Source organism: Procambarus clarkii, chromosome 31, assembly GCF_040958095.1.
Source record: "Procambarus clarkii isolate CNS0578487 chromosome 31, FALCON_Pclarkii_2.0, whole genome shotgun sequence".
Lineage (NCBI taxonomy): Eukaryota > Metazoa > Arthropoda > Malacostraca > Decapoda > Cambaridae > Procambarus > Procambarus clarkii.
The window spans coordinates 6,157,602-6,180,894 of NC_091180.1; the positions used below are offsets into that span (position 1 = coordinate 6,157,602).

The 23,293-nt window shown below is 52.8% G+C and overlaps 1 protein-coding gene across 2 annotated transcripts in view; it reads right to left on the reverse strand.

Annotated features, from left to right (window-relative positions):
* The window catches only part of SMC1 (structural maintenance of chromosomes 1), a 236,364-nt gene that overhangs the window by 175,112 nt on the left and 37,959 nt on the right, over nt 1-23,293 (reverse strand). For both annotated transcript variants that reach the window (XM_069334324.1, XM_069334323.1), the window contains exon 4: nt 18,060-18,228. In XM_069334324.1, coding sequence (XP_069190425.1) covers nt 18,060-18,228 — 169 coding nt within the window. The remainder of the gene's footprint in view (nt 1-18,059; nt 18,229-23,293) is intronic.

Genomic DNA, 23,293 nt, shown 5'->3' on the forward strand with positions numbered 1-23,293 from the left:
ACTGCCAAGGGTCATCCGAGCCTAGGAAGAGGCAAAGCCGCAGGAAGATCTCGGGTGTGACCACCAAGGAAGCAGAGCTGGAAGCCCAAGCCGGCAAGAAGGAGATGGAATGTCTGCCAAGCAGAAAAACTCCCCAACATGAGCAAGCTCGCCAAGGGATCGGAAACCTCGGGTCCGACGTGAGACACCAGAGAAGGGACATCGCAATACCCTGAAAAAAACAATAGTCCAGGCAAGCCAGGAAAACAGGAAATCAAACCTGGCAACAAGAAGGCCAAAAGGCACAAACAAAACACACAACAGTGTGAAGGAGGAAGTGATAACAAGACTAGCAGAAACGCCCCAGCACCAGGGGCCAGGGACGAGTGAAGCAGGAAGATGAGAGGAATGCATGAGGAAGGGAAGTGGTGGAGGGCAACCCCACACCCAGCGACCAGTGCAGAGAAGAGCCCAATAGGCTCCGGAACTTGAACAGAAAGCGAATAATAGGCGAGGGGCGAGACGAAGAGCACAAGCTCATCCCCAGCCAGGACAACTAGGCGAGGACAACGAGGTCAGGACAGAGAATCCAAGGGACATGGAAAAACCAGGCCCGGCACAGCAAGACCGGCAAGGAAGGAGGGCCCCAGAAAAGCAAGGGAACAAAAAACCCAAACAAGGAAGGCGCCAGAAGGAGCACGGAAGGGCCGAACAAAACGCCACACCCATACCCCTACACGCAGCCTTAGTATCAAAACCGCAGCAAAACATCACCACAATATGTTTATTGTCTACATAAATGATCTACCAGTTGGTATACAGAATTATATGAACATGTTTGCTAATGATGCTAAGATAATAGGAACGATAAGAAACTTAGATGATTGTCATGCCCTCAAGATGACCTGGACAAAATAAGTATATGGAGCACCACTTGGCAAATGGAATTTAATGTTAATAAATGCCATGTTATGGAATGTGGAATAGGAGAACATAGACCTCACACAATCTATATATTATGTGAGAAATCTTTAAAGAATTCTGATAAAGAAAGAGATCTAGGGGTGGTTCTAAATAGAAAACTATCACCTGAGGACCACATAAAGAATATTGTGCGAGGAACCTATGCCACACTTTCTAACTTCAGAATTGCTTTTAAATACTGTACATGGATGGCGATATACTAAAGAAATTGTTCACGACTTTTGTTAGGCCAAAGCTAGAATATGGAGCAGTTGTGTGGTGCCCGTATCTTAAGAAGCACATCAACAAACTGGAAAAGGTGCAACGACATGCTACTAAGTGGCTCCCAGAACTGAAGGGCAAGAGCTACAAGGAGAGGTTAGAGGCATTAAATATGCCAAAACTAGAAGACAGAAGAAAAAGAGGTGATATGATCACTACATACAAAATAGTAACAGGAATTGATAAAATTGATAGGGAAGATTTCCTGAGACCTGGAACTTTAAGAACAAGAGGTCATATATTTAAACTAGCTAAACACAGATGCCGAAGAAATATAAGAAAATTCACTTTCGCAAACAGAGTGGTAGACGGTTGGAACAAGTTAGGTGAGAAGGTGGTGGAGGCCAAGACCGTCAGTAGTTTCAAAGCGTTATATGACAGAGTGCTGGGAAGACAGGACACCACGAGCGTAGCTTTCATCCTGTAACTACACTTAGGTAATTACACTCCCAGAGGAAGTGACAGGGAAGATAAAGATAAACTGTAACACGAGTGGCACACTGCAAGGGGACACAGGTGGAAACCGAGCACCCAACCGAGCCACAGGGACATTAGAAGAAACGTTTGCAGTGTAACAGGCAATCGATGGAACACATTAGGCAGCCCACACCTGGGCTGACCCCATAGACAGCCCCAAGTGTAGAGACAAGAGGGCCCAGGAGGCACAGAATCCCACACATCAGGCAAACGACAGGTGATAGGCGGAACCAAAGAGCCATAGCCCAACCCCACAAGCACAATTAGGTGAGCACAATGAGGCGAGCACATGACACCCTCGACACAGGAAAACGTACCACCGAACAGGCACCTCCACCGTTGCACCGTTGAACAAGGTGGAGGCTGGGGCCCCGAACTCAAGCATGGATAGACAAACATAGGAGAGGGGCAGGATGAGTACAGGCAGGAGCCGCCTCGTAAGGGCCAAGAGGCCTCCTGCAAAAACCTGTGATCCGAGGAAGGAATCAGGTGGTGAGAACAAGAGCTGCCACGTATGGGCCAATAGCCCTGCAGCAGGCACCTCGGTTTTTATGTTCTACATTCTCAAGTACGTATGTACACCCATTCCTTCTCCCAAAAACAAAAACAGTGTCAGGATGAAGAAGCCAGACCGCACCAACTCACCTGCAGAACATAGGCGCTGAAGGGCCATGACGCAAGCCTATGAGAACGTAGCCGCCGGAGCCGGCCAGGGCACCCATGCTGGAGAGGAGGGGAGCAGCGAAGGAGGCTCCCCCCCACCCAAAAACGCAGGGAAAAACCTCGTGACTTCCCCACAGCGATACTCCAGGACACCCCAAGAGCAACGGGGCACAGACTGGAGAATGATAAGAGCGAAAGGCAAAGCCCCCCCCCCCCCCCCCCGAGATAAAATGAACGCAGAACACCAGCACGTGTGCACACCGCCCGGAACCAAAACAAACTCCCACGGCGCATGCGCAGGACATGAAAGAAAAGTAGCCCAACAGGTTGGGCTCTATCCTACTCTGTCCAACAACAGAGCAGAAAAGTAGCTCAACGAGTCATATCCCGAGCGATCCGTTGAAGAAACAGGCCAACTCACAGAAACAGAAGCCAACTTAGCCGGCCCATGGAAGGAAAACAACGAACCGAAACGGAACCCTAGCGGGCCACCAGTAGCCCAACACAGCGACAAGTAGCCCAATCCGGCATCCCGGACCAGAACGGAAGGAAAACGAGCAGCGCCGGGACAGCGCTAAGAGAAGAGATATGAACAAAAGAACAAGAAGGCCAAACACCCAGAAGCCGCCTGGAATAGGACCCACATGCCCTAGAAAGGACTGGAGGGAAGCCCCACCGAACGACGACAGACGTACCAGTAAAATGGGAAGGAGCAAAACCGTCCCGAACCTTCGAGAACAAAAAGAAGCAAACACAAAGGGCGAAGGCACAGAAAAACCCAGTCGAACCCGAAACCAAAAGTCATGCAGAACCCCAAGAAGAGGGGGACATGACGGAGAAGTCCCATCCCGGAAAAATAGGCGAAGACCGTAGAAAAGCACCCACCGACAGGACGGAAGCAACGAGCATAATGGACAAGGAACCGAACCCGGGGAGGGGCCGACACCCAAAAAATGTGCGGAGAGGGGGAAGGAAAAACCCAACACCACAAAACCGCAAGCCCCGCCCATAGGGGTAGAAAAACCTCGGCGGGGACCAACGGGGCCTGAGGCCCCCCCCAAGTTAGCCCCACCCCAGCCCCAGGAACCCACCCTGCAGGCCTCGGGGCCGAGCTGCCCCCCAAAGCCCCAGCGTCAAGAAAAAACCGGGGCAGCCATGAAAAGCACTAAGGAAGGGAGCCCACTAGCAAACTCTTACAACACGGCTGGAGGAAACAGGCTTGAATGCCCCTGTCGCTACCCCGGAAGGGGAAGTCCCCGAGACCAACCGTGTCTCAAAACCATGGAAGCCCCGCCCTGACCCCGAACCCACAGGCGGTAAAGACCCGGATGTAGGGAGGAAGGGAAGGGGGGACCGACAAGACCACCAACATCAACGGGGTAGCCTCGGGGCTTCCGGGGAGCAAACGACTAGCGTGTTGCCACTGAAACCCAATGTGCAACGCCTGTGCAGCCTGCACCCACATAGTCAGCAGAAGACTGGGTTACCAAGTCACAAACAAGCAACAAAACTTGCAGGACCCCGGGCTGAAGGTGTCACCGACCCCACAGGCTGCAGACGGAGGCAAAACCGTGAGTCACCCTGAGACAAGGTGACAGAGCAACCCTCAAACTCGTACAAAGCGAGGGGGGGATTCCAGGGTCACATCTATCGGGCCCACGCTCCCCCTAGGGGTTTCCCACGGTCCCGAGCGTTTACTATAAGAGGACTCGCACTCAGGTAATCCCAGGCAGGGTACTGCTAACCGGCGCCCATGGCTTCCAAACAACATTCTAAAAGCTGAACCCCAGGGACATGTACACTCACGGGGACCCAGCAGGGGAAACCACCGGAAGAAGGAAGAGAGCTCGGCACAAAGGGGGAAAGAACCAAAGGCAGAGCCCCCCACCAGGTAGACAAACAAAAGAAAAAGAAAACCCCGCAAGAGTACAGCGTACCCAGGCGGAACAGAGCCGGCCGCTATGATTGGTGAAAACAAGCTGCGCAGTATCCTGCGCCTCGCCAGTGCAAAACTGCCCCTTACCTTAAGGCGAACAAGGGAGACAGAACCCCCTATCACAGAAAGGGCGGCCGAAAACTGAGCAGCAAATGGTCTAGCAGAAGCAGGACCCAAGGAACTTGTGGAAGGTAACCCCAAGCCCCAAGGGCAGTACTTACAGGGCACCTAGGGAAAGGAACCCTAGGTGCATGCAGCCCGAGTACTGGAGACTCACTTCCGGCTCACGCACCACCTAGAAAACAGACACCACACTCTAGGTACAGTGCTGAAACAACCACTGCAGCCGGAGCACACAACCGGTGTGCTGGGAAGCTTCTTACAACCCTAGAGGAAATGGCCAGGCTGAGAAGTACAATGGGATTATTTGGAAGACAGTGCTGGGAAGCTTCCTGTCTGGGAAGACGGGACACCACGAGCGTAGCTCTCATCCTGTAACTACACTTAGGTAATTACTAGCATCAGCCGAAGAACTGGGGTGTGGATCGCCGGCGCGGTAGGTCTGGGGCTCCCCCTTTCCCCTCCCGGGGAGGGGAGGGGGGCTGCACAGACAGCGACGCGGCGACGAATGACATCATACTAGTTTGCTCGTTTTTGTTTGGGGAGTTCTATCCACTCGTTCAGCTTCTGGTTGCAATTTTCACCAGAATAGGGGTTTGTTTTGGGACGCCTACCTTTCTGGGTGCCTAACCCAGTCGACGGTAGACATAGAATGCTTCCAACCACACGGGGATTTCTATAAGCCATTGCTCCCTTTGCCTCTCTGAGGGGGGCCAGGTTCTGGCTCGTGGCCCCCGGTAGGCCCATAAGAACTCCTTACACACGACTGATGCCAATGTCTGACATTACCATATCAGCCTGGTAAGCTCGGGGAACTGTAGGGGCTCCCCGGACGGCTCCCATACACCAGAAAAAGGAGACTGCTGCAAACGAACAAACCTACCACCAGGACCAAACGAGCAGAAAAACTCCTGTGCCGAAGGAGAGCATAAAGCTACCCGACCCGACCCCAGAAGCCAATGCCAACAGGAAAAAAACCAGCGTTCAATATAATTAAACGTCATTTTCTGGGTGAGACCCGGAGGCTCCCCGGAGCTTTACCGGCTGATATGCTAATGTCAGACTTTGGCATCAGTCATGTGTATGGAGTTCTAGGGCCTACCGGGGACCACGGCCAGAACCTGGCCCCCTCAGAGAGGCAAGGGAAGCAATGGCCTATAGAAACCCCCGTGTGGTTGGAAGCATTCTATGTCTGCCATCGACCGGGTCAAGCATCCAGAAAGGTAAGCATTCCAAAACAAACTCCTATTCTGGTGAAAATTACTACCTAAAGCCGAACTAGTGGATAGAACTCTTCAACAGAAAACAAGGAAACTAGTATGACGTCATACGTCACCGCGCCGCTGTCTGCGCAGCTCCCCCCTCCCTGGGAGGGGGAAGGGGGAGCCCCAGACCTCCCACGCCGGCTATCCACCCATCAGTTCTGAGGCTGGATGTCAAAACACGCGAAAAACTGCCGACCGGAGGGAGGGAGGGTTGCTGGGGAGCCTCCGGGTCTCACCCAGAAAATGGCTTTTCATTACATTCAACGCTGGTTTTCTGGGGGTAGCCCTGTCGGCTCCCCGGAGCTAACTACCCACAGAGGAAGCTCAAAGGGACAGAACCGGGAAGCGGACACCACGCACCCCCCAAGGAGGCGAGACAAACGGCAGCAAACGCCAACCCAAGGCGCCACAGCCCCGAAAAGTACCGGGAACAACACGAGAACAACGAGCAGCATGGCCCCTGCACGAACACCAAAAATCCATGCCCGAAAGACCACAAGGCCACGTCGCCCAGACGGCAGCAAGAGTAGCGAAGCCACGAACGCCAAAGGCATGAGGGAAGAACACAGGCAGCTTAACAGCAAGAACACGGCTGACCACCCAGGACACTATCACCTGCGAACCGGGAAGAACAGAACCGGATCAACGCAAAACGCGCTCCGGACCCAAACGCCGTGGCACGCAAACAACAGCGGAGGGCCGCCACTAAACACAAAAAACGACACACCCCCGGCCCGACCAACGAAGCACCAACAAACCCTGGACCCCTCCAGAAAGCAGCAGCCCCACCCCGCACCAGAAAAGATGGAGACTGCTGCCACCGAATAACCAAAACGCTAAAAACCGAAGGAGCAAGAAAACTCAGCGACTCGACCCCCAGAGGCAAAGGCCAAAAGGAAAGAGCCGACGAAAAAACACACCGGAACCGAAGGGGCACTACCAACCGAGGAGAAGACAGAGCACGCTGACCAGAGACCAGGATGGTGCAAGCGGCGCACGAACAGGCCGGAGGTGAAACGACGCACAAGACAGCTGACTAACGGTGCAGAAGCAACACCAAGACCGAAAGCAAGCTGAAGCGGCTCCGCCCGCGCCGCACGAAAAGAGGCGACAGTATGTGGCAAGACGACGGCCCCCAATTCCCACCAGAAAACCAAGCCGAGAGTAAACCAAGCTAACAAGAGTAACCACCTAAGAAGGGACAGGAAAAGGAAGGACCACCAAAATACCCCATACTGCCGCCAAGAGAAGCACGCAGGTGGGACACCTACCACGAAGCCACCCGACCACCAACCAGAGGCGAGACCGCGAGGCAGAACATATGCAGCCCCGACAAGGCCCCTCCGAGCCCAGGAAAAGGCGGAGCCACGGGAAGATCTTGGGCACGACCACCGAAACCCAGGCGGCACAAGGAGATGGAACGTCTGCCGAACAGAAAAACTCCAAAGCATGCAAGCCCACCATGAGTTCAGAAACGACGGGTCCGACGCGAGACATCGCAAGACCCCAAAAAAAAACAACCGGCAGGGCAAGCTAGGAAACCAAAGAAGGCGGAAGGGTCGCCGCCAGAACAGTACCCGAACCAAGGGGTACGAACAACTGCAATAGACCGAGACAAAGAAGCACATCACAGGACACAGGCTGACAAACGCCTAAGAACACACGCAGAACACCCCTGCTGCAGAGGAGGCAGGAAGAAAGAGCAAAAGCACAAAAACCCCAGGATAACAACCAGGGGTGGACAATCAGGCAGGGACAGAAAAACCCCCATGCAATCCCCAGGCACAAAACGGCAGCAAAGTGCCACTCCACAACCGGACACAGGAACAAGGACACGCCACCATGAAACACGGTACCAATTCACATGTGCAGCAGCAGCAACAGGCACCACTGCAACATGCAACATGTAAATAGACACTCCCTTCTGTAAAGGCAGAGAACGGAGCAGGCAGACCCCAGACAGGGCCAACGGAGACACGACAAAACCCCGCAGGCCCAGAAACCTGCACCAGGCGACCGACGGCGGAGAAACCCGGCTCGATACCCACTGGATGAGGTACTGGGAGCTCTTTTACACCTCAAGCCCGGCCCAAGGCCAGGCTAGACCGGCCAGAGGGTGGCCCACCAGGCAGCTGCGAGGAGCAGTCCACCGGCCCACATACCCCCACAACCAGGACGGACCGGAACTGCCATACGAAAACAGGCTAATGCGCCCTGGAAGTCCACGGACGAACCAGCAAGAAGGCTTATGCTCGCAAGTAGGTCGTGTAACAAGCACAGACCTCTGATGGTAATACAGTGTTCCCCAAATGTGCCAATAGCACCACTGCACTCCACTGGTACTATCCCGCAAGTTCTACCAGATAGGCGGGACCCAAGAGCCAGAGCTCAAATCCAGCAAGCACAGCCAGGAGCCTAACCAGGTGAGTACAGAACCAACCCTACAACCCCCACACCACAACATTAAAAAAGGAGGGTCCCCTGAATGACTCCAGCATGGGTTGGACATGCACATGAGGGGGACAGGAAGGGTTGTAAAAAGGGACAGTCACTGGTGTGCGAACGGTCTCAGTCGTACAAAAATATACCTAAATAAAGACAGGTATATAAACAACTCCGCATCCAGTGCCCGGCCAAAAGACGCCAGACCGCAGAAACTCACCTGGCGAACGGTGGCACGAACTTGACACGACTCAACCATGACCAGAAGAACCTGGGAGCACCGCCAGGTGAAGACGCCAGAGCCGGACCCTGCCGGACCCGCAGGAGAGCAGGGAGAGGCGAAGGAGGCGGTCCACACCCATGACACAGGGAAAACCGCGGTGTCCTCCCCACAACTGGGAACCAGGACACCCCTGGCGCGAAGGGGCACATACCGCAGCCAGGGAGGAGAACAAGAGGCGAAGCACTGTAGCAAAAAAGGGCGCAAAACACCAGCATTGAAACACCGCCCAGACCAAAACAAACTCCACGGCGCATGCGCATAACATGCTGGCCGAACCGCACACCCTCTCTGAGGGAAGGCGCCAGCCAGGACTACTGCACGAGAAAAGTAGCCAAAAGAGGAAGCAGGAACAATAAAACCGGCCAAAGAAGCAGAGCCCAAAAAGGAGCCCAACCGGGCGACAAGCAGCCCAACCGGGCGACAAGCAGCCCAACCGGGCGACAAGCAGCTCAACCGGGCGACAAGTAGCCCAACCGGGCGACAAGTAGCCCAACCGGGCGACAAGTAGCCCAACCGGGCGACAAGCAGCCCAACAGGGCGACAAGCAGCCCAACAGGGCGACAAGCAGCCCAACATGGCGACAAGCAGCCCAACAGGGCGACAAGCAGCCCAACAGGGCGACAAGTAGCCCAACAGGGCGACAAGGACAAGGAGCCGACAAATGTTCCAATAATGCCGGAAGTAGCGAAAAACCTTCCCGTACCCTCGAGAACACAGAAGCCAACACTAGTCCCGAAGGCACACGAAGGCGCAAGCGCACCCGAGATCAGAAGTCACGCAGAACCCCATCGAACGGGGAAACATGACGAAAACACCGTCCCAAAAAGGGGTGGGAGGAAACATCCACCCACAGGACGGAACCAACTGACTCAAAGGCCAAGGAACCGAGCCCGGGGAGGGGCCGACACTCAACAGCACGTACGGCGAGTGGGGAGGAAAGACCCCACTCCGCGTAACCACAAGCCCCGCCTAGAGGGGGATAAAAAACCCCACGGGGTCCAACGGGGCCAAGGCCCCCCCAAGTCAGCCCCTCCCCAGCCCCGGGAACCTAACACGACAGGCCCCGGGGCCGAGCCGTTCCCCCAAAGCCCCGGCCGCACCAGAAAACCGGGGCAGCCGTGAAAACACTAAGGGAGCCCACTGGCAGACTCATACAACACGGCTGGAGGAACAGGCTCAAATGCCCCCGTCACTACCCCGGAAGGGGAATTCCCCGAGACTGCCCGAGTCTCAACACAATCAAAAACCCCGCCCCGAACCTACAGACGGTAAGGAACCGGATGCAGGCAGGAAGGGTGATCCAGAGGAAAGACAAGGGGGCATGGATGGAACCGAAGCAACCAACACCCCCAAGTCCCAAAACGAACTACAACGGGGCAGCCCCGGGGCTCCCGGGGAGGAAACCACGAGAACGTTGCCACCACCAAGGCTCAAGTGCAACGCCCCTGCTGCCCGCACCCGCTTTGTTAGCACAACTTGGTAACCGAGCCACAACGAGCAACCAAACTCGCAGGACTCGGGTCGAAGGTGTCACCGACCCCACAGGCAGCAGACGGAGGCAAAACAGAGTCACCCAGAGACAAAGGGTGAGAGCAACCCTCAAACTCGCTGGAAGCGAGGGGGGGGACTCTGGGGTCACATCCATCGGACCCGCGCGTCCCCAGGGGTGTCCCAGGGTCCTGAGCGTTTACTATAAGAGGACTCGCGCTCAGGTAATCCCAGGCAGGGTACTGCTAACCGGCACCCAAAGCTACCAAACAACTTTCTAAGAGCTGAACCCCCGGGACATGTACACTCACGGGGACCTAGCCGGGGGTACCACCAGAAAATACTCAGAACACAAGGGGCAAGAACGAAGGCAGACCCCCCCACCAGGTAGATAAACAAAAAGAAAAAGAAAACCCCGCAAGAGAACAGCGTACCCAAGCTGAATAGAGCCGGCCGCTATGATTGGTAAAGACAAGCTGCACAGTACCCTGCGCCCCACCAGTGCAAAAACTGCCCCTTACTCTAAGGCGAACAAGGGAGACAGAACACCCGAGCACACAAAGAGCGGCCGAAAACCAAGCAGTAAACGGCCAAGCAGGGGCAGGACCCAAGGAACTTGTGGAAGGTGGCCCCAAGCCCCAAGGGCAGTACTTACAGGGCACCTAGGGAAGGGAACCCTAGGCGCATGCAGCCCGAGTACTGGAGAATCACTCCCGGCTCACGCACCACCTAGAAAACAGACACCACACTCTAGGTACAGTGCTGAAACAACCACTGGAGCCGGATCACATAACCGTTGCCTATAGCATCAGCCGAAGAACTGATGGGTGGATAGCCGGCGTGGGAGGTCTGGGGCTCCCCCTTCCCCCTCCCGGGGAGGGGGGAGCTGCGCAGACAGCGGCGCGGTGACGTATGACGTCATAGTAGTTTCCTTGTTTTCTGTTGAAGAGTTCTATCCACTAGTTCGGCTTTAGGTAGCAATTTTCACCAGAATAGGGGTTTGTTTTGGAATGCTTACCTTTCTGGATGCTTGACCCGGCCGATGGCAGACATAGAATGCTTCCAACCACACGGGGGTTTCTATACGCCATTGCTTCCCTTGCCTCTCTAAGGGGGCCAGGTTCTGGCCGTGGTCCCCGGTAGGCCCTAGAACTCCATACACATGACTGATGCCAAAGCCTGACATTAGCATATCAGCCGGTAAAGCTCCGGGGAGCCGACGAGGCTCCCCCCAGAAAAAGACCTGGAAAAATAACCCATAACCGAAGGGGCCATGACAAACCAAGGAGAAGAGAGAGAAGAGAGCACCTGGTCCAATAACCAGGACGACACCGGAGGCGCACGAGCAGGCTGAAGGTGAAACAACGCATGAGACAGCATGCGGGAGGGGGCACAAGTAACACCAAAACTGAACATAAGTTGGAGGCGGCTCTACCAGCTCCGAACGACACGAGGTGACAGTAACCGGCAGAAGATGACGGTCCTGGAATAACCAAGAAAAGAAGGACAAGGACCCCTATCAGAGACTGAAGTACACCTACACAGTGATAGGAACCGGAAGGAATAGCAGGAAACTTCATACAACCGCCGACGTAGCACACATGTGGGAGACCAACAACGAAAACACCTGCGCCCATACAAGCGACGAGAAACTTGAGACAAAAACCCCAGGCACAAAGGCTCAAGGAGAACGAACTTACCAGCCTCGTACAGGGCCAGACCGATCTGCAGAAATGCGGAGCCGTGGGAAGACCCTCGAGATCGGACACCGAGCAAGCAGCGCCGGAAACCAAGGCTGGGCCTGCCACCAGGGAGCCAGAAAGACAACTCTCCCCTGGTAAGACTAAGCATGCCAGGACCTCAGACACCCCCTGAATGTGAACTGCCAGGAAAACCAACCACAAGAACTCGCCAGATGAGTCACCCGAAGCAACCAGACCCAAAGCGCGAAAGACCACAAGTAACCCCCCGGTTCAGACAAAGAATCCCCGGGGGAACAGTCTGAAGTAGCCGGATTGTCGATCCACGAGCGACTTGAATCCTCCAGAGTGACATCCACACAGCCACGAACACCCACTCTGCACTGTGCAGGAACTCGCCTGAGAGACGAGGTCGTTTCAACCATGCACAAGCGAACCCACTCCGAAACAACGCGACAGGGCACAGAAGAGGCCCACCCAGCTAGCCCTGAACCCCCCGAAGGAGGAGCCACCCAACGCCACCGCAGGCAGCAGCGGTGGCGTCTAAAAAGCGTCTACTATCGCGACAGCCTCGCAGTTGGGAAGGACGCCACAGACGTGCAGACGCCTCGACCACGCCGACGCGAAGAATCCACCTTCGGGGTCCCAAATGTTCAGTAGAGTCAACTGAATGAATCAGGATTGATTGTTTATTCTGTGGACATGCCCCGAATATGAACCACACAGAGTTAAGCCCCCTAGAACTCGGCAGAAGAACCACCCAAAGCGACCAACCCCAAAGAGCCATGGACCGCAGAGACTCCCCGCTGTTCAGTTAATGAACCATCGGAGCACAATCCAAATGGAGCTTGATCACAGAGCCCCGAGCGAGCTGAATTCAACAGCACAAGCCACACGACCATAAATTCCCGCACCGTACTGAGAGCCTGATGGAAGGATGAAGCTCACTGCCCCTGGCCAGCACGGTGAGCACTAGTCACAAAACCTGAGCCTAGAGAGGAGGCATCTGTGAACACATCGAGGCAGGCTTTGTTCTGCTGAAAGGCAGAAAGCGATTGCGAGAGAGGATGAAGGGACCGCCCCCGAAGGAACCAGAACAGACGCTGCAACCAAACCCGACTCAGCGGGTAAACAATCACAGCGAATTTCAGACTTCCACACAGCTGCTCGATCAACCTCCATGTGACCCGGGACCCTCCTCAGAAACAGATGACGGCGGGACTGCAGCCACAGCAACGCTACCTGAGGAAAACGAGGATGCTGTCCGGGAATCCCAGACAAGGCCCAGCCACGTCTAAACCTGAGACGAGACCAGATGGGACTTCCGCCAGTTCAGCAGAACCCGAACCCAGCGAGCTGCGAAAGAACCGCACCCTTGGTTAGCAGAAACGCGAACTGGCTGGGAGCACTCACCAACCAGTCGTTGAGGTAGGCCAAAACCCAAACACCTAGCAAACACAGATGAACCACCACAACCCGGGTAAGACATGTGAAAACGCGAGGTGCCAGATTCACCCCGAAGGGAAAGCAACGAAAGTAGTAAGCTTGGTGCCCCACCACAAAACCTAACCAGTCCCTGAACCCCGAATGAATAGGGACATGCCAATACGCATCCCGGAGGTCCAGAAACACTACACAGCTCCAAGAGAAGCCAGACCTGGGACAGAGTGGTCATCCAAAAAGAAGGGCAAGGAATCCATGGGTTCAGATGGGACAAGTCCAGAATGAACCGCAGATCCGCACAGTCCCGTTTTGGGACTGGAAACAAGCGGGAAATCTACTTGAGGGACAAGGTCGTTTTGACCATGCCCAAGCAAACCCACTCCAAGATGACCCAACGAAGCAAAGGGGAATTCACCTGCCTCGCCAGCCCCGAACTCCCCAGAGGGGAAGGAGCCGCAAAACTCCTCCGCAAGCAAGAAGACATGACCTGAAACACCCACAAATTGTAGGACCATGATTGGGCAAACATAGACAGCCTCTTCCCCAGTGCCCTGTTAATGGGGCGACCAGCGAAAGGGCCGGCGACCTTTCTGAGAACCCAACTTGAGCACAGAGCGAGCATCATGCCGACCAGACAAGCCGGCCCTGGAATAGGTGCCGGCTCAGAAACTGGCACCAAGAGCCCACGTCGACCAGCAGATACACAAACTCTGATACGACCTTTCCGGGAAGCACAAGAGTGCGCACCCTAGACAACTAACATATCCGAAAGAGGGTGGCAACTAGCAAAAGCTGCCTGCAAAAAGTGAGCGACAACCGGATCCGCAAATACCTGCGAACAAAATAAAGACGACAATTTAAGAACCAGGGTCCAAGCAGAATCCACAGAGAGAGCGAGGACAGCCTGCCAAGACGCGAGGCAGGAGGCATAAAACAGAGGTGCATACACAGAGGATAGATGCAAACAGTTTGAGCACCGCCACCGATGTCCTAGCCGCCAAAGTTAATGCCGCAAACGACGACTCGACACTCAACGCGTCCACATCCTTCACAAGCCAGTCTAAGGACAGCTCAAGAAGGGAAAAGAAGCGGAGGACCGAGGCCAAATGCCCACGAGCCCAATGATCCTCCACAACCAAAGCAGCCAAAAGGGAAGGGACCTGGACATGCAACTGCCGCACACCAACCTCACATGGCAGCACAGGGGCAAACGAGCACACTTTAAGGTGCTCAAATGTACGCCCAAGTACACATGCAACACAGTGGTGACCTCTCGCCACTCAAGCGTGCAGGTACGACAGAACATATGCTACGCACCCAACGAAAAGAAAGGGCAGTCCACAAGCCAAGAAGATGCTGGAACCTCATAACACACCCAACACGGGGAAGAAGACCCAAACTCAATAGAGACCGGGTTCATCACAGAGGCGAAATCCAGGTCTCGAAGGAGGTAGGCACCTAGGGCCTCCCAAAACTCCGCAGGGGAAATACGAGAGGTAGAAAACCTCCGGAAGGACGAAGCAGCAGACCCAAGAGAACACGGAAACGAACCCGGGAGGAGCCAACCTCATGTCAAATTCGTACAAGGAAGGGGGATATGAAAACCCTGAACCTTGTAATAGCAGACCCTGCCCCGAAGGAACCAAAGCCCAGGCAGAATCAAAAGGTGCCCAAGCCCCCCAGAGCTGCCTCCACCACAACCCCAGAATCCTCCAAACCAGGACCCAGGGCAGAGCCGTCGCCAACGCCTTCCATCCTTGAAGAAAAGACAGAGTCCAATGGAAAGGCAGCAATATAAGAGTCCTGCTGGAAGGACCCAGAAGCCTCGGCGGGAGGAACAGGTTCGAAAGCCTCCATCCCCACCTCGAATGGGGCAACCCCAGGAACCACCTGAGTCTCATCCCCAGTTAAACCATGCCCTGACTCTGAAACCCTCAGACATTTGGGAACCAGATGCCAGGGGAAGGGGGGGGGGAGGATTGTCAGCACTTCCACCATATTGTCTGTGGTGTTTAGCAGCTCAGTACAGATGAGTGTGTCTTTGATGTACAGGCTTGACCCCACCCTGTAGCCTGTGTTTCCTGTCACATCTGAAAAGTTGTACTCTGAGATCCATATTTCACCATCATGGTAGTCATTTGTGTGGGTGTCTGCAAACATTTCAGTTGCCTTATGCAGGAGACCATCTATAAAATGAACTTTGTTAGATTTGCATGTTTTTATATCCTGAATACTGGCAAATAAAAATGATTTTATCATGTTAGTTAAAGTGCTGGATGCTTTACTTGGTGTTAACACTTTCGCCCACCGATGACTAAGGATGGAGTCAAAAGTTTACTAGTTCAATACCCACTGATGACTAAGGATGGCGTCAAAAATTAAAAACATTTGGTTTTGTGAAAACCGCGGTTTTGGACATTATATGCATATACACCTTGTAGGGATTTTTCATTACGAACACATTAATACCAAAATGAAAGACCTAGGACAAGAATTGAGGTAAGTTGAAAAGAGAAAACACATTTTAATGCTCTTTATTAGCGCTCACTGGTGTAACGCACCATCACTTTCTCTGTTTGCTGTGGATGGTACATCGGGCTTTTGGACTTTATATTTGCATATACACCTATAGGGAATTCTATTGCGAACACAATGATACAAAAATTAAAGACCTAAGACGAGAATATTTTTTTTTTTTTTTTTTTTTTTTTTTTTTTTTTTTTTTAGATATATACAAGAGTTGTTACATTCTTGTACAGCCACTAGTACGCGTAGCGTTTCGGGCAAGTCCTTAATCCTATGGTCCCTGGAATACGATCCCCTGCCGCGAAGAATCGTTTTTTCATCCAAGTACACATTTTACTGTTGTGTTAAACAGAGGCTACAGTTAAGGAATTGCGCCCAGTAAATCCTCCCCGGCCAGGATACGAACCCATGACATAGCGCTCACGGAACGCCAGGCGAGTGTCTTACCACTACACCACGGAGACTGGGTAATTCTCTCTCACTTTGTCTGCTTTGTGCGGGTGGTACGCTGGGCTCTCGGACTTCACATGTATTTAATTGTGTAGAGAATTCTATTGTGAATACATTGATATCAAATTGGAAAACCTAGGTTGAGAATTAAGGTGACAAAGTTAAAAGGAGTATACACTTCTCAGTATTACCGCGCTCTCTAATGGACGGCCTGGCGCTCCTCCCTGCTCTCATCACCTGCTTTCATCACGACGGCGGGTGGAACGCGCCACGGTTTTTGACAATATATGCATATACTCCTGTTGGGAATTTTATTGCGAACACATTGATACAAAATTGAAAAACCTAGGACGAGAATTAAGGTGACAAAGTTGAAAAGTCTTCACTTTTCAGTATTACCGCACGCTCCCGCGGAACGTCCAAAACCACTAGGGTAGGAGAAATGCTTGCTCGCCCAAAATGCAAAAGTGTTAATATCTGAGGTCCTGGTAGGGAGGCCACTGTGTTTGTGTCCTCTCTAGCATTTGACCAAGTTGGTGGTAGAGTCTGGACATTTTAAGCCATTTTTCTCCTCCTCTTGCTAAAAAATCATCCTGGTCAACAGAGTTGTGGCTGTTTTCATGGTGGCGGTCTGTCGTTTTTATTCGCCTGGTACCTCTTATATGAAAAAGCTGGACATTCAATGTTGAAGAATTCTTTCCTATCTAAGGAGTTCTTGCAAAGTTCTGAATGAAAATATTCACAGCTTTCGGTGCATTTACCTGTACTATGGATGATTCTGCACTTTCTAAGGTGATCGTACTTAAATTATCTTGAGGTTATCTTGAGATGATTTCGGGGCTTTTAGTGTCCCCGCGGCCCGGTCCTCAACCAGGCCTCCACCCCCAGGAAGCAGCCTGTGACAGCTAACTAACACCCAGGTACCTAATTTACTGCTAGGTAACAGGGGCATATGGTGAAAGAAACTCTGCCCATTGTTTCTCGCCGGCGCCTGGGATCGAACCCAGGACCACAGGATCACAAGTCCCGCGTGCTGTCCGCTCAGCCGACCGGCTCCCTACATATTCCATTTGTTCTTCCCGATATCCCATGATACAGGTACCCCATTTATTATAACGACAGGTTATGGGTCCTTGTTTTGTTTGTTTTCCTTTGCCAGAGACCGCACTCTGCTGTGGCACCACCGCCGAAACCGCGCTCTGCTGTGGTGCCACTCCCGACACCACTCTCTGCTATGGCGCCACTCCCGACACCACTCTCTGCTGTGGTGCCACCCCCCAATAGCGCACTCTGCAGCAGCGCCACCACCAACACCGAGCTCTGCTGTGGGGCCATGTTCCATGTTTCATGATCTGGCTGGTGGTTCCCAGTAGGCTTGACAACTCTATATGAATGAAGCCCTGTACTAATACCTGTATTAGCTAATATCAGTCCAATAACTCCAGGGAGCCGGCAGGGCTCCCCCACAGAAAAATGGCGAATATTTTGTATTTAGCCTTTTTGATGTAACAAATGGTTAGTTGATTTGTTCACACCATTCATGCGTAAAGATTGCTACATCTAATCCACAAATTATTTTGTCTATACTGTATTTCAAATCTAGTGACAAAATTTAATGCAGTTTCTTCCCAGCTGCATCATTTTCACTTATATTTTAGGCTTAGAAAAATTGATGGATATTTCAGTGGAGGAAAATTGCAATTAAGCTCTAAACACAGTTATAACTGAGCCTCACTCCAACACAATAATAATCCACAGCATTTGCATGTGCAGTCATCATAGGGTACTGTGCATAAACAGCATGTCGTTTTTTTGGAAGACAAAAAATCCAGAAGTATTTGTTATTCGTGTGTCAATGACACATCCTGATTTAAATGAAAGCCCCACTCTAAAATGGCTCTTACCAGATTTATTACATATGATATACAGAATTTGTGATGAGTGAAAGCCATCAACATGAATATAGTATTCTATAAACTGACAATTCAAAATCAATAAATATTCAGGAAATAAAAAAACTAAAATAGACACTAATGGCTTACCAACTCATCCTTCAGTCTTTGGTATCTCTCCGCTTCTTCCTTCTCCTGTTTGGCTTCCTTTCGTTCAGCTGCAATGCCTTTCTTCTTTTGGTATGTGAACTGTGTATCCTCCTCAGCCTTCAGCATCTCTGCCTTCAGACGGTCATATTCCTCCTTCACTGCTCCAGAACTGAAAACACAATTAATGACTCAGTAGTTCATGAACAACTGTCAAAACCCCATCAGGGCAGTTACCATAAGAAGCATAACTCCAAAAGATGAAGTTTATTGAGATAAAACATAATTTACAATGAGACTAATTAAAATGGAACAGAATCCAAGAGATGCAAGTACAGTGAAGCACTCCTAGGAGAGAAGGTAAGAACAAATGGTCCTGGGTACTAGAAATGGTTATGGTAATAATCATAACAATAAAACCAGCGTTGAATGTAATGAAACGCCATTTTCTGGGTGAGCCCCGGAGGCTCCCTGGAGCTTATCGGGCTAATGTATGTTATGGTAGACCGGGACATTAGCTATGGAGTTCAGACCTACTAGGGACCAGTGCCAGAACCTGGCCCCTTCAGAGAGGTTTCAGGGATCAATGGCCCTGGAAAACCCCATATGGTTCGGGGTTTTCCTTATCTGCCATCGACTGGGGTCAGGCACCCAGAAAGGTAGGCATAACAAAACAAACCCCACATGGTAAAACTACAACAAAAACCGAACAGAGAGGTAGAAAACACCCTACAATCCCAAAGAACAGTCAAACAATCAATTTACTGCTGCGCCGGTTGTCTGCGCAGCAGCAGCACCCCCCCCCCCAAAGGGGGAGGGGGGCCCCGGACATCACCGTGCCGGCTGCCTTCAGTTTGGAAACTAGGCTTCAACCAACGCGAAAAACCCCGCCGACCGGATGGGAGGGAGAGTAGCCAAGGAGCCTCCGGGGCTCACCCAGAAAATGGCGTTTCATTACATTCAATGCTCGTTTTCTGTGGGGAGCCCCTATGGCTCCCTGGAGCTACATACCCAAAGAGAAAGAATTAGAGACTTACCCGGGAGGCGGCGGCCACAAACTTCTCAACGCGAAGTCGAGACAACTGGCTGCAACCTGCGACCCAAAGCAAAACAAGAACGCCGAGGAGCAGGGACGTTCACCAAATAACGGGCGGCCAGGACCCTGTTCAAATTCCAAAATCCATGCACCCGAATATGAGCCCAAGACATGTTACCAAACATGGCAGCCAAGGCTGCAAACTTTCGAACATCATGGGCGCGAGGATAGACCGCAAGCTGGCTAGACTTAATAACCCTGCGGACAACCCGGGAGACCCGAGCCCTGGAACAGGGAACGAGGGAAACCGGATCAACCCAAAGCGCATCCCCAGCAACCCCAGCTGAAGCGCGCAGGTAACGGCGAAGTGCTGCAACTGGACACAACACATGATGCACCCCTGGCCAAACTAACCAAGCATCAATAACCCACGGACCCCTCCGGAAAGCAGCCGTCTCATTCTTCTCCAGAAAAGATGGAGAAGGGACAAACCTATTCCCAGGACCAAAAGAGCAGAAACCCCTGCGCTGGAGGAGAGCATGAAGTTCCCCTACCCGGCCCCCAGAGGCCAATGCCAACAAAAACAAAGCCTTGGAAAAACAATCCGGAACCGAAGGGGCAACCACAAACCGAGGAGAGGAAAGATAGGAGAGCACTCTGTCCAAAGACCAGGACGACTCTGGAGGAGCATGAGCAGGCCGGAGGTGAAACATAGCACAGGAAAGCTTACGAAATGGGGCGGATGTGATGTCCACCCCGAACGCTAGCTTGAGCGGCTCTGCCAGCGCCGCACGATACGAGGCGACAGTATTAGGCATCAAATGACGGTCCTGAAAAAGCCAAGAAAGGACAAGACAACCCGATCCGAACAAAGAGACAACCTACGAAGAGCCAGAAAATGGCGAAAAGAACGCCAGGAAACTTCATACTGTCTCTGAGACGAAGCTCTCAGGTGGGACACCATCAACGAAGCCACCTCATCACCATAGATATTGGTGATACACCCGCGTCAAAAAGACCAGACGCGAAGAGCAGAGGAGAAGTTCGAACCAGCCCTGTACCGGACCGGGCTGACCTCCTGAAAGAGGCGGAGCCACGGGAAACATCCTGGGTTCGGGCGCCAAGCCAAGAGCATCGGAAAGCAAGGCTGGGCTGGTCACCAAGGGGCCACAAGGACTACTCTCCCTGGGAATGTCTCCAACAGAACCAGAACCCGAAGCAACAGCTGGACCGGGGGAAAGAGGAACAGGTAACCCCACCTCGACCAGTCCTGCCGAAAGGCATCCACCGTGAACGCCTGGCAACATGACGGAATTAAAAGTGGCGACTGTCACCCGGAGACAAGGGCACAGCAACCAATGATCCCGTACAAGACGGGTTGGAACCCGGAAGACACATTCAATGATCCACTGAGCCCAGACAGGGGTTTTCAGGGCCCATAGGGGTAACAACTACGGGAAGCCTGGGCAAGGTGTTGCTAACCGGTTAAGAAACCCAAAACAACAAGGGGTAGAGGACAACACTGAAAACCCCTGCGACGTGTACAATCACGGGGGCCTAGCAGAGGGGCCACCAAACACTACCAGTGGAACAATAGCCACACTGGGCAGACCCCCACCAGGCAAATGAAAATAAAAACAAAAGAAAAACCCCGTAAAAGTACACCGTCTCCAGAGGCAACAGGAACTGGTCGCTGCTTAGGTGGCAGGTCGCGCAACAACTTGACGCCCTAACCAGCACAATACCAGTCCCTACCCAGGGCCAAACAAGGGCCCTAAGCCCCAGCTGGCCCCAAGGATGAGGCAAATGCCGAGCAGCAGGAACCTCTACGGGAATGGTTCGCGAACGCCCCAGGGAAGATAACCCTGTCACGCAGGGGCAGTACTCACAGGGTGCTTAGGGAAGGAAGCCCCTAAGCACATGCAGCCCTGGTACTGATGAGGAACACCTGGCCACCGTACAACACAACACAAGGCAAACACCGCCTAGGAAACTGAGGCCAGAGAAGCGTCTATCCCGGTTGACATTAGCTTACAAACTAATGCTAGGCAGCTGGCGCGATGAGGTCTGGGGCTCCCCCCTCCCCCTCTCGGGACGGGGAGGGCTGCACGGACGATCGGCGCGGCAGTAAAGCGTGATGTTTGCTCGTTTCCTTGGGATTGTAGGGAGTTTCTACTTCTCTGTTCGGTTTTTTGTTTTAATTTTTTACCATGTGGGGTTTGTTTTATTATGCCTACCTTTCTGGGTGCCTAACCCCGGTCGATGACAGATAAGGAAAACCCCAACCACAAGGGGGTTTTCCAGGACCATTGCTCCCTAAAACCTCTCTGAAGGGGCCAGGTTCTGGCGCTGGTCCCTGGTAGGTCTGAACTCCTTAGCTAATGTCCCAGTCTAATATAACATACATTAGCCTGATAAGCTCCAGGGAGCCGTAGGGGCTCCCCACAGAAAACAGAGTTAAATGTTACGAAACGCCATTTTCTGAGCGAGTCCTGAAAGCTTCCCGGAGCTATCCAGGCTATATGGATATGTATAACTTTCTGGCATCAGTCAGTGTGCACGGAGTTCTCGCCTACCAGGGACCACAAGTCAGAATCTGGCTTCCCTCAAGAGAAGCACAAGGAGTAATGGCCTATAGAAACCCCCGTGTGGTTGGGAGCATCGTATGTCTGCCATCGACTGAATCGGGAACCCAGACACAAACAAGTGGATAGAACTCCCCAAACCAAAATTAGCAAACAAGCATGACGTCATCATGTCGCTGAGCCACTGCCTGTGCAACCCTCCCCCTATCCCCAAGAGGGAAAAGGGGGAAGACCCCCACCCGTGATCCACCCTTCAGTTCTTTGGCTGGATGTCAAAATACGCAAAAATACCGCCGACCAGATAGGGAAGGATGCCAGGGAACCTCCGGGACTCACTCAGAAAATGGTGTTTCATTACATTCAATGCTGGTTTTCTTGCCGGGGGGGGGGGCTCCCCAGAGCTAACTACCCAAATTAAAAAAAAAGGGGGGGGGGGGGACTTACCAGGGTGATGGTCACTCCTTACACCTCAATGTGGAGCCGAGATAACTGACTGCAACCACCGACCCATTGTAACGTGGGCCCTACGAGGTCCAGGGACATTGACAAGGTAACGAGCGGCCAGGACCCTGTACAACCTCCAAAAACCCTGTGCCCGAATGTTAACCCAAGACATGATGCCAAAGACGGCAGCCAAAGCAGCGAACTTACGCACGTCGTGGGCACGAGGATAGACTGGCTGGCTCGCTAGACTTAATAATCCTGCAGACGACCTGGGAGACCCAAGCCCAGAAACAGGGGAAGAAGGAAAACCAGATCAACCCAAAGCGCATCCCCAGACACAGAAGCCGTGGGACGCAAATAACGGCGGAGAGCCGCAACCGGACACAACACATAATGCATCCCCGGCCTGACCAGCCAAGCATCAACAACCCAAGGACCCCTCCGGAAAGCAGCAGTCTCACTCTTCGCCACAAAAGAAGGAGACACCTGCCACCAGGACTAAAAGAACAAAAACCACTGCGCCAGATTAGAACATGAAGCTCCCCAACCCAACCCCCAGAGGCCAATGCCAACAGGAAAAGAGCCTTGGAAAAACAATCCTGAACCAAAGGGGCCACCACAAACCAAGGAGAACAGTGTAAAGAGAGCACCCGGTCCAAGGACCAAGAGGGCTCCGGCGATGCATGAGCAGGCTGGAGGTGAAACAACGCATGAGACAACTTGCAGAACGGAGCAGACGTAACATCAATAACGAATGTAAGTTGTAGCGACTCCGCCAGCGCCGCACGATACGAGGCGACAGTATTCGGCATAAGATGACGGTCCTGAAACAACCACGACAGGAAGGACAAAACAACCATATCAAAGACCATAGTGCACCTACACTGTGATAGGAAAAACTGGAAGGACCGCCAGGAAACCTCATACTGCCGCCGAGCTAAGGCATGAAGATAGGAGACCAACAACAAAGCCACTGGCACTCCATACAAATGGTGATAGACTCGAGTCAGAAAGACCAGATGTGAAGACTCGAGGAGAAAAGCAAACCAGCCTCGTAACAGGCAGGACCGATCTCCTGAAAGAGACGGAGCCATGGGAAGACCCTCGGGTTCGGACACCGAGCAAGCAGCGCATGAAACCAAGGCTGGGCCAGCCACCATGGGGCCAAGAGG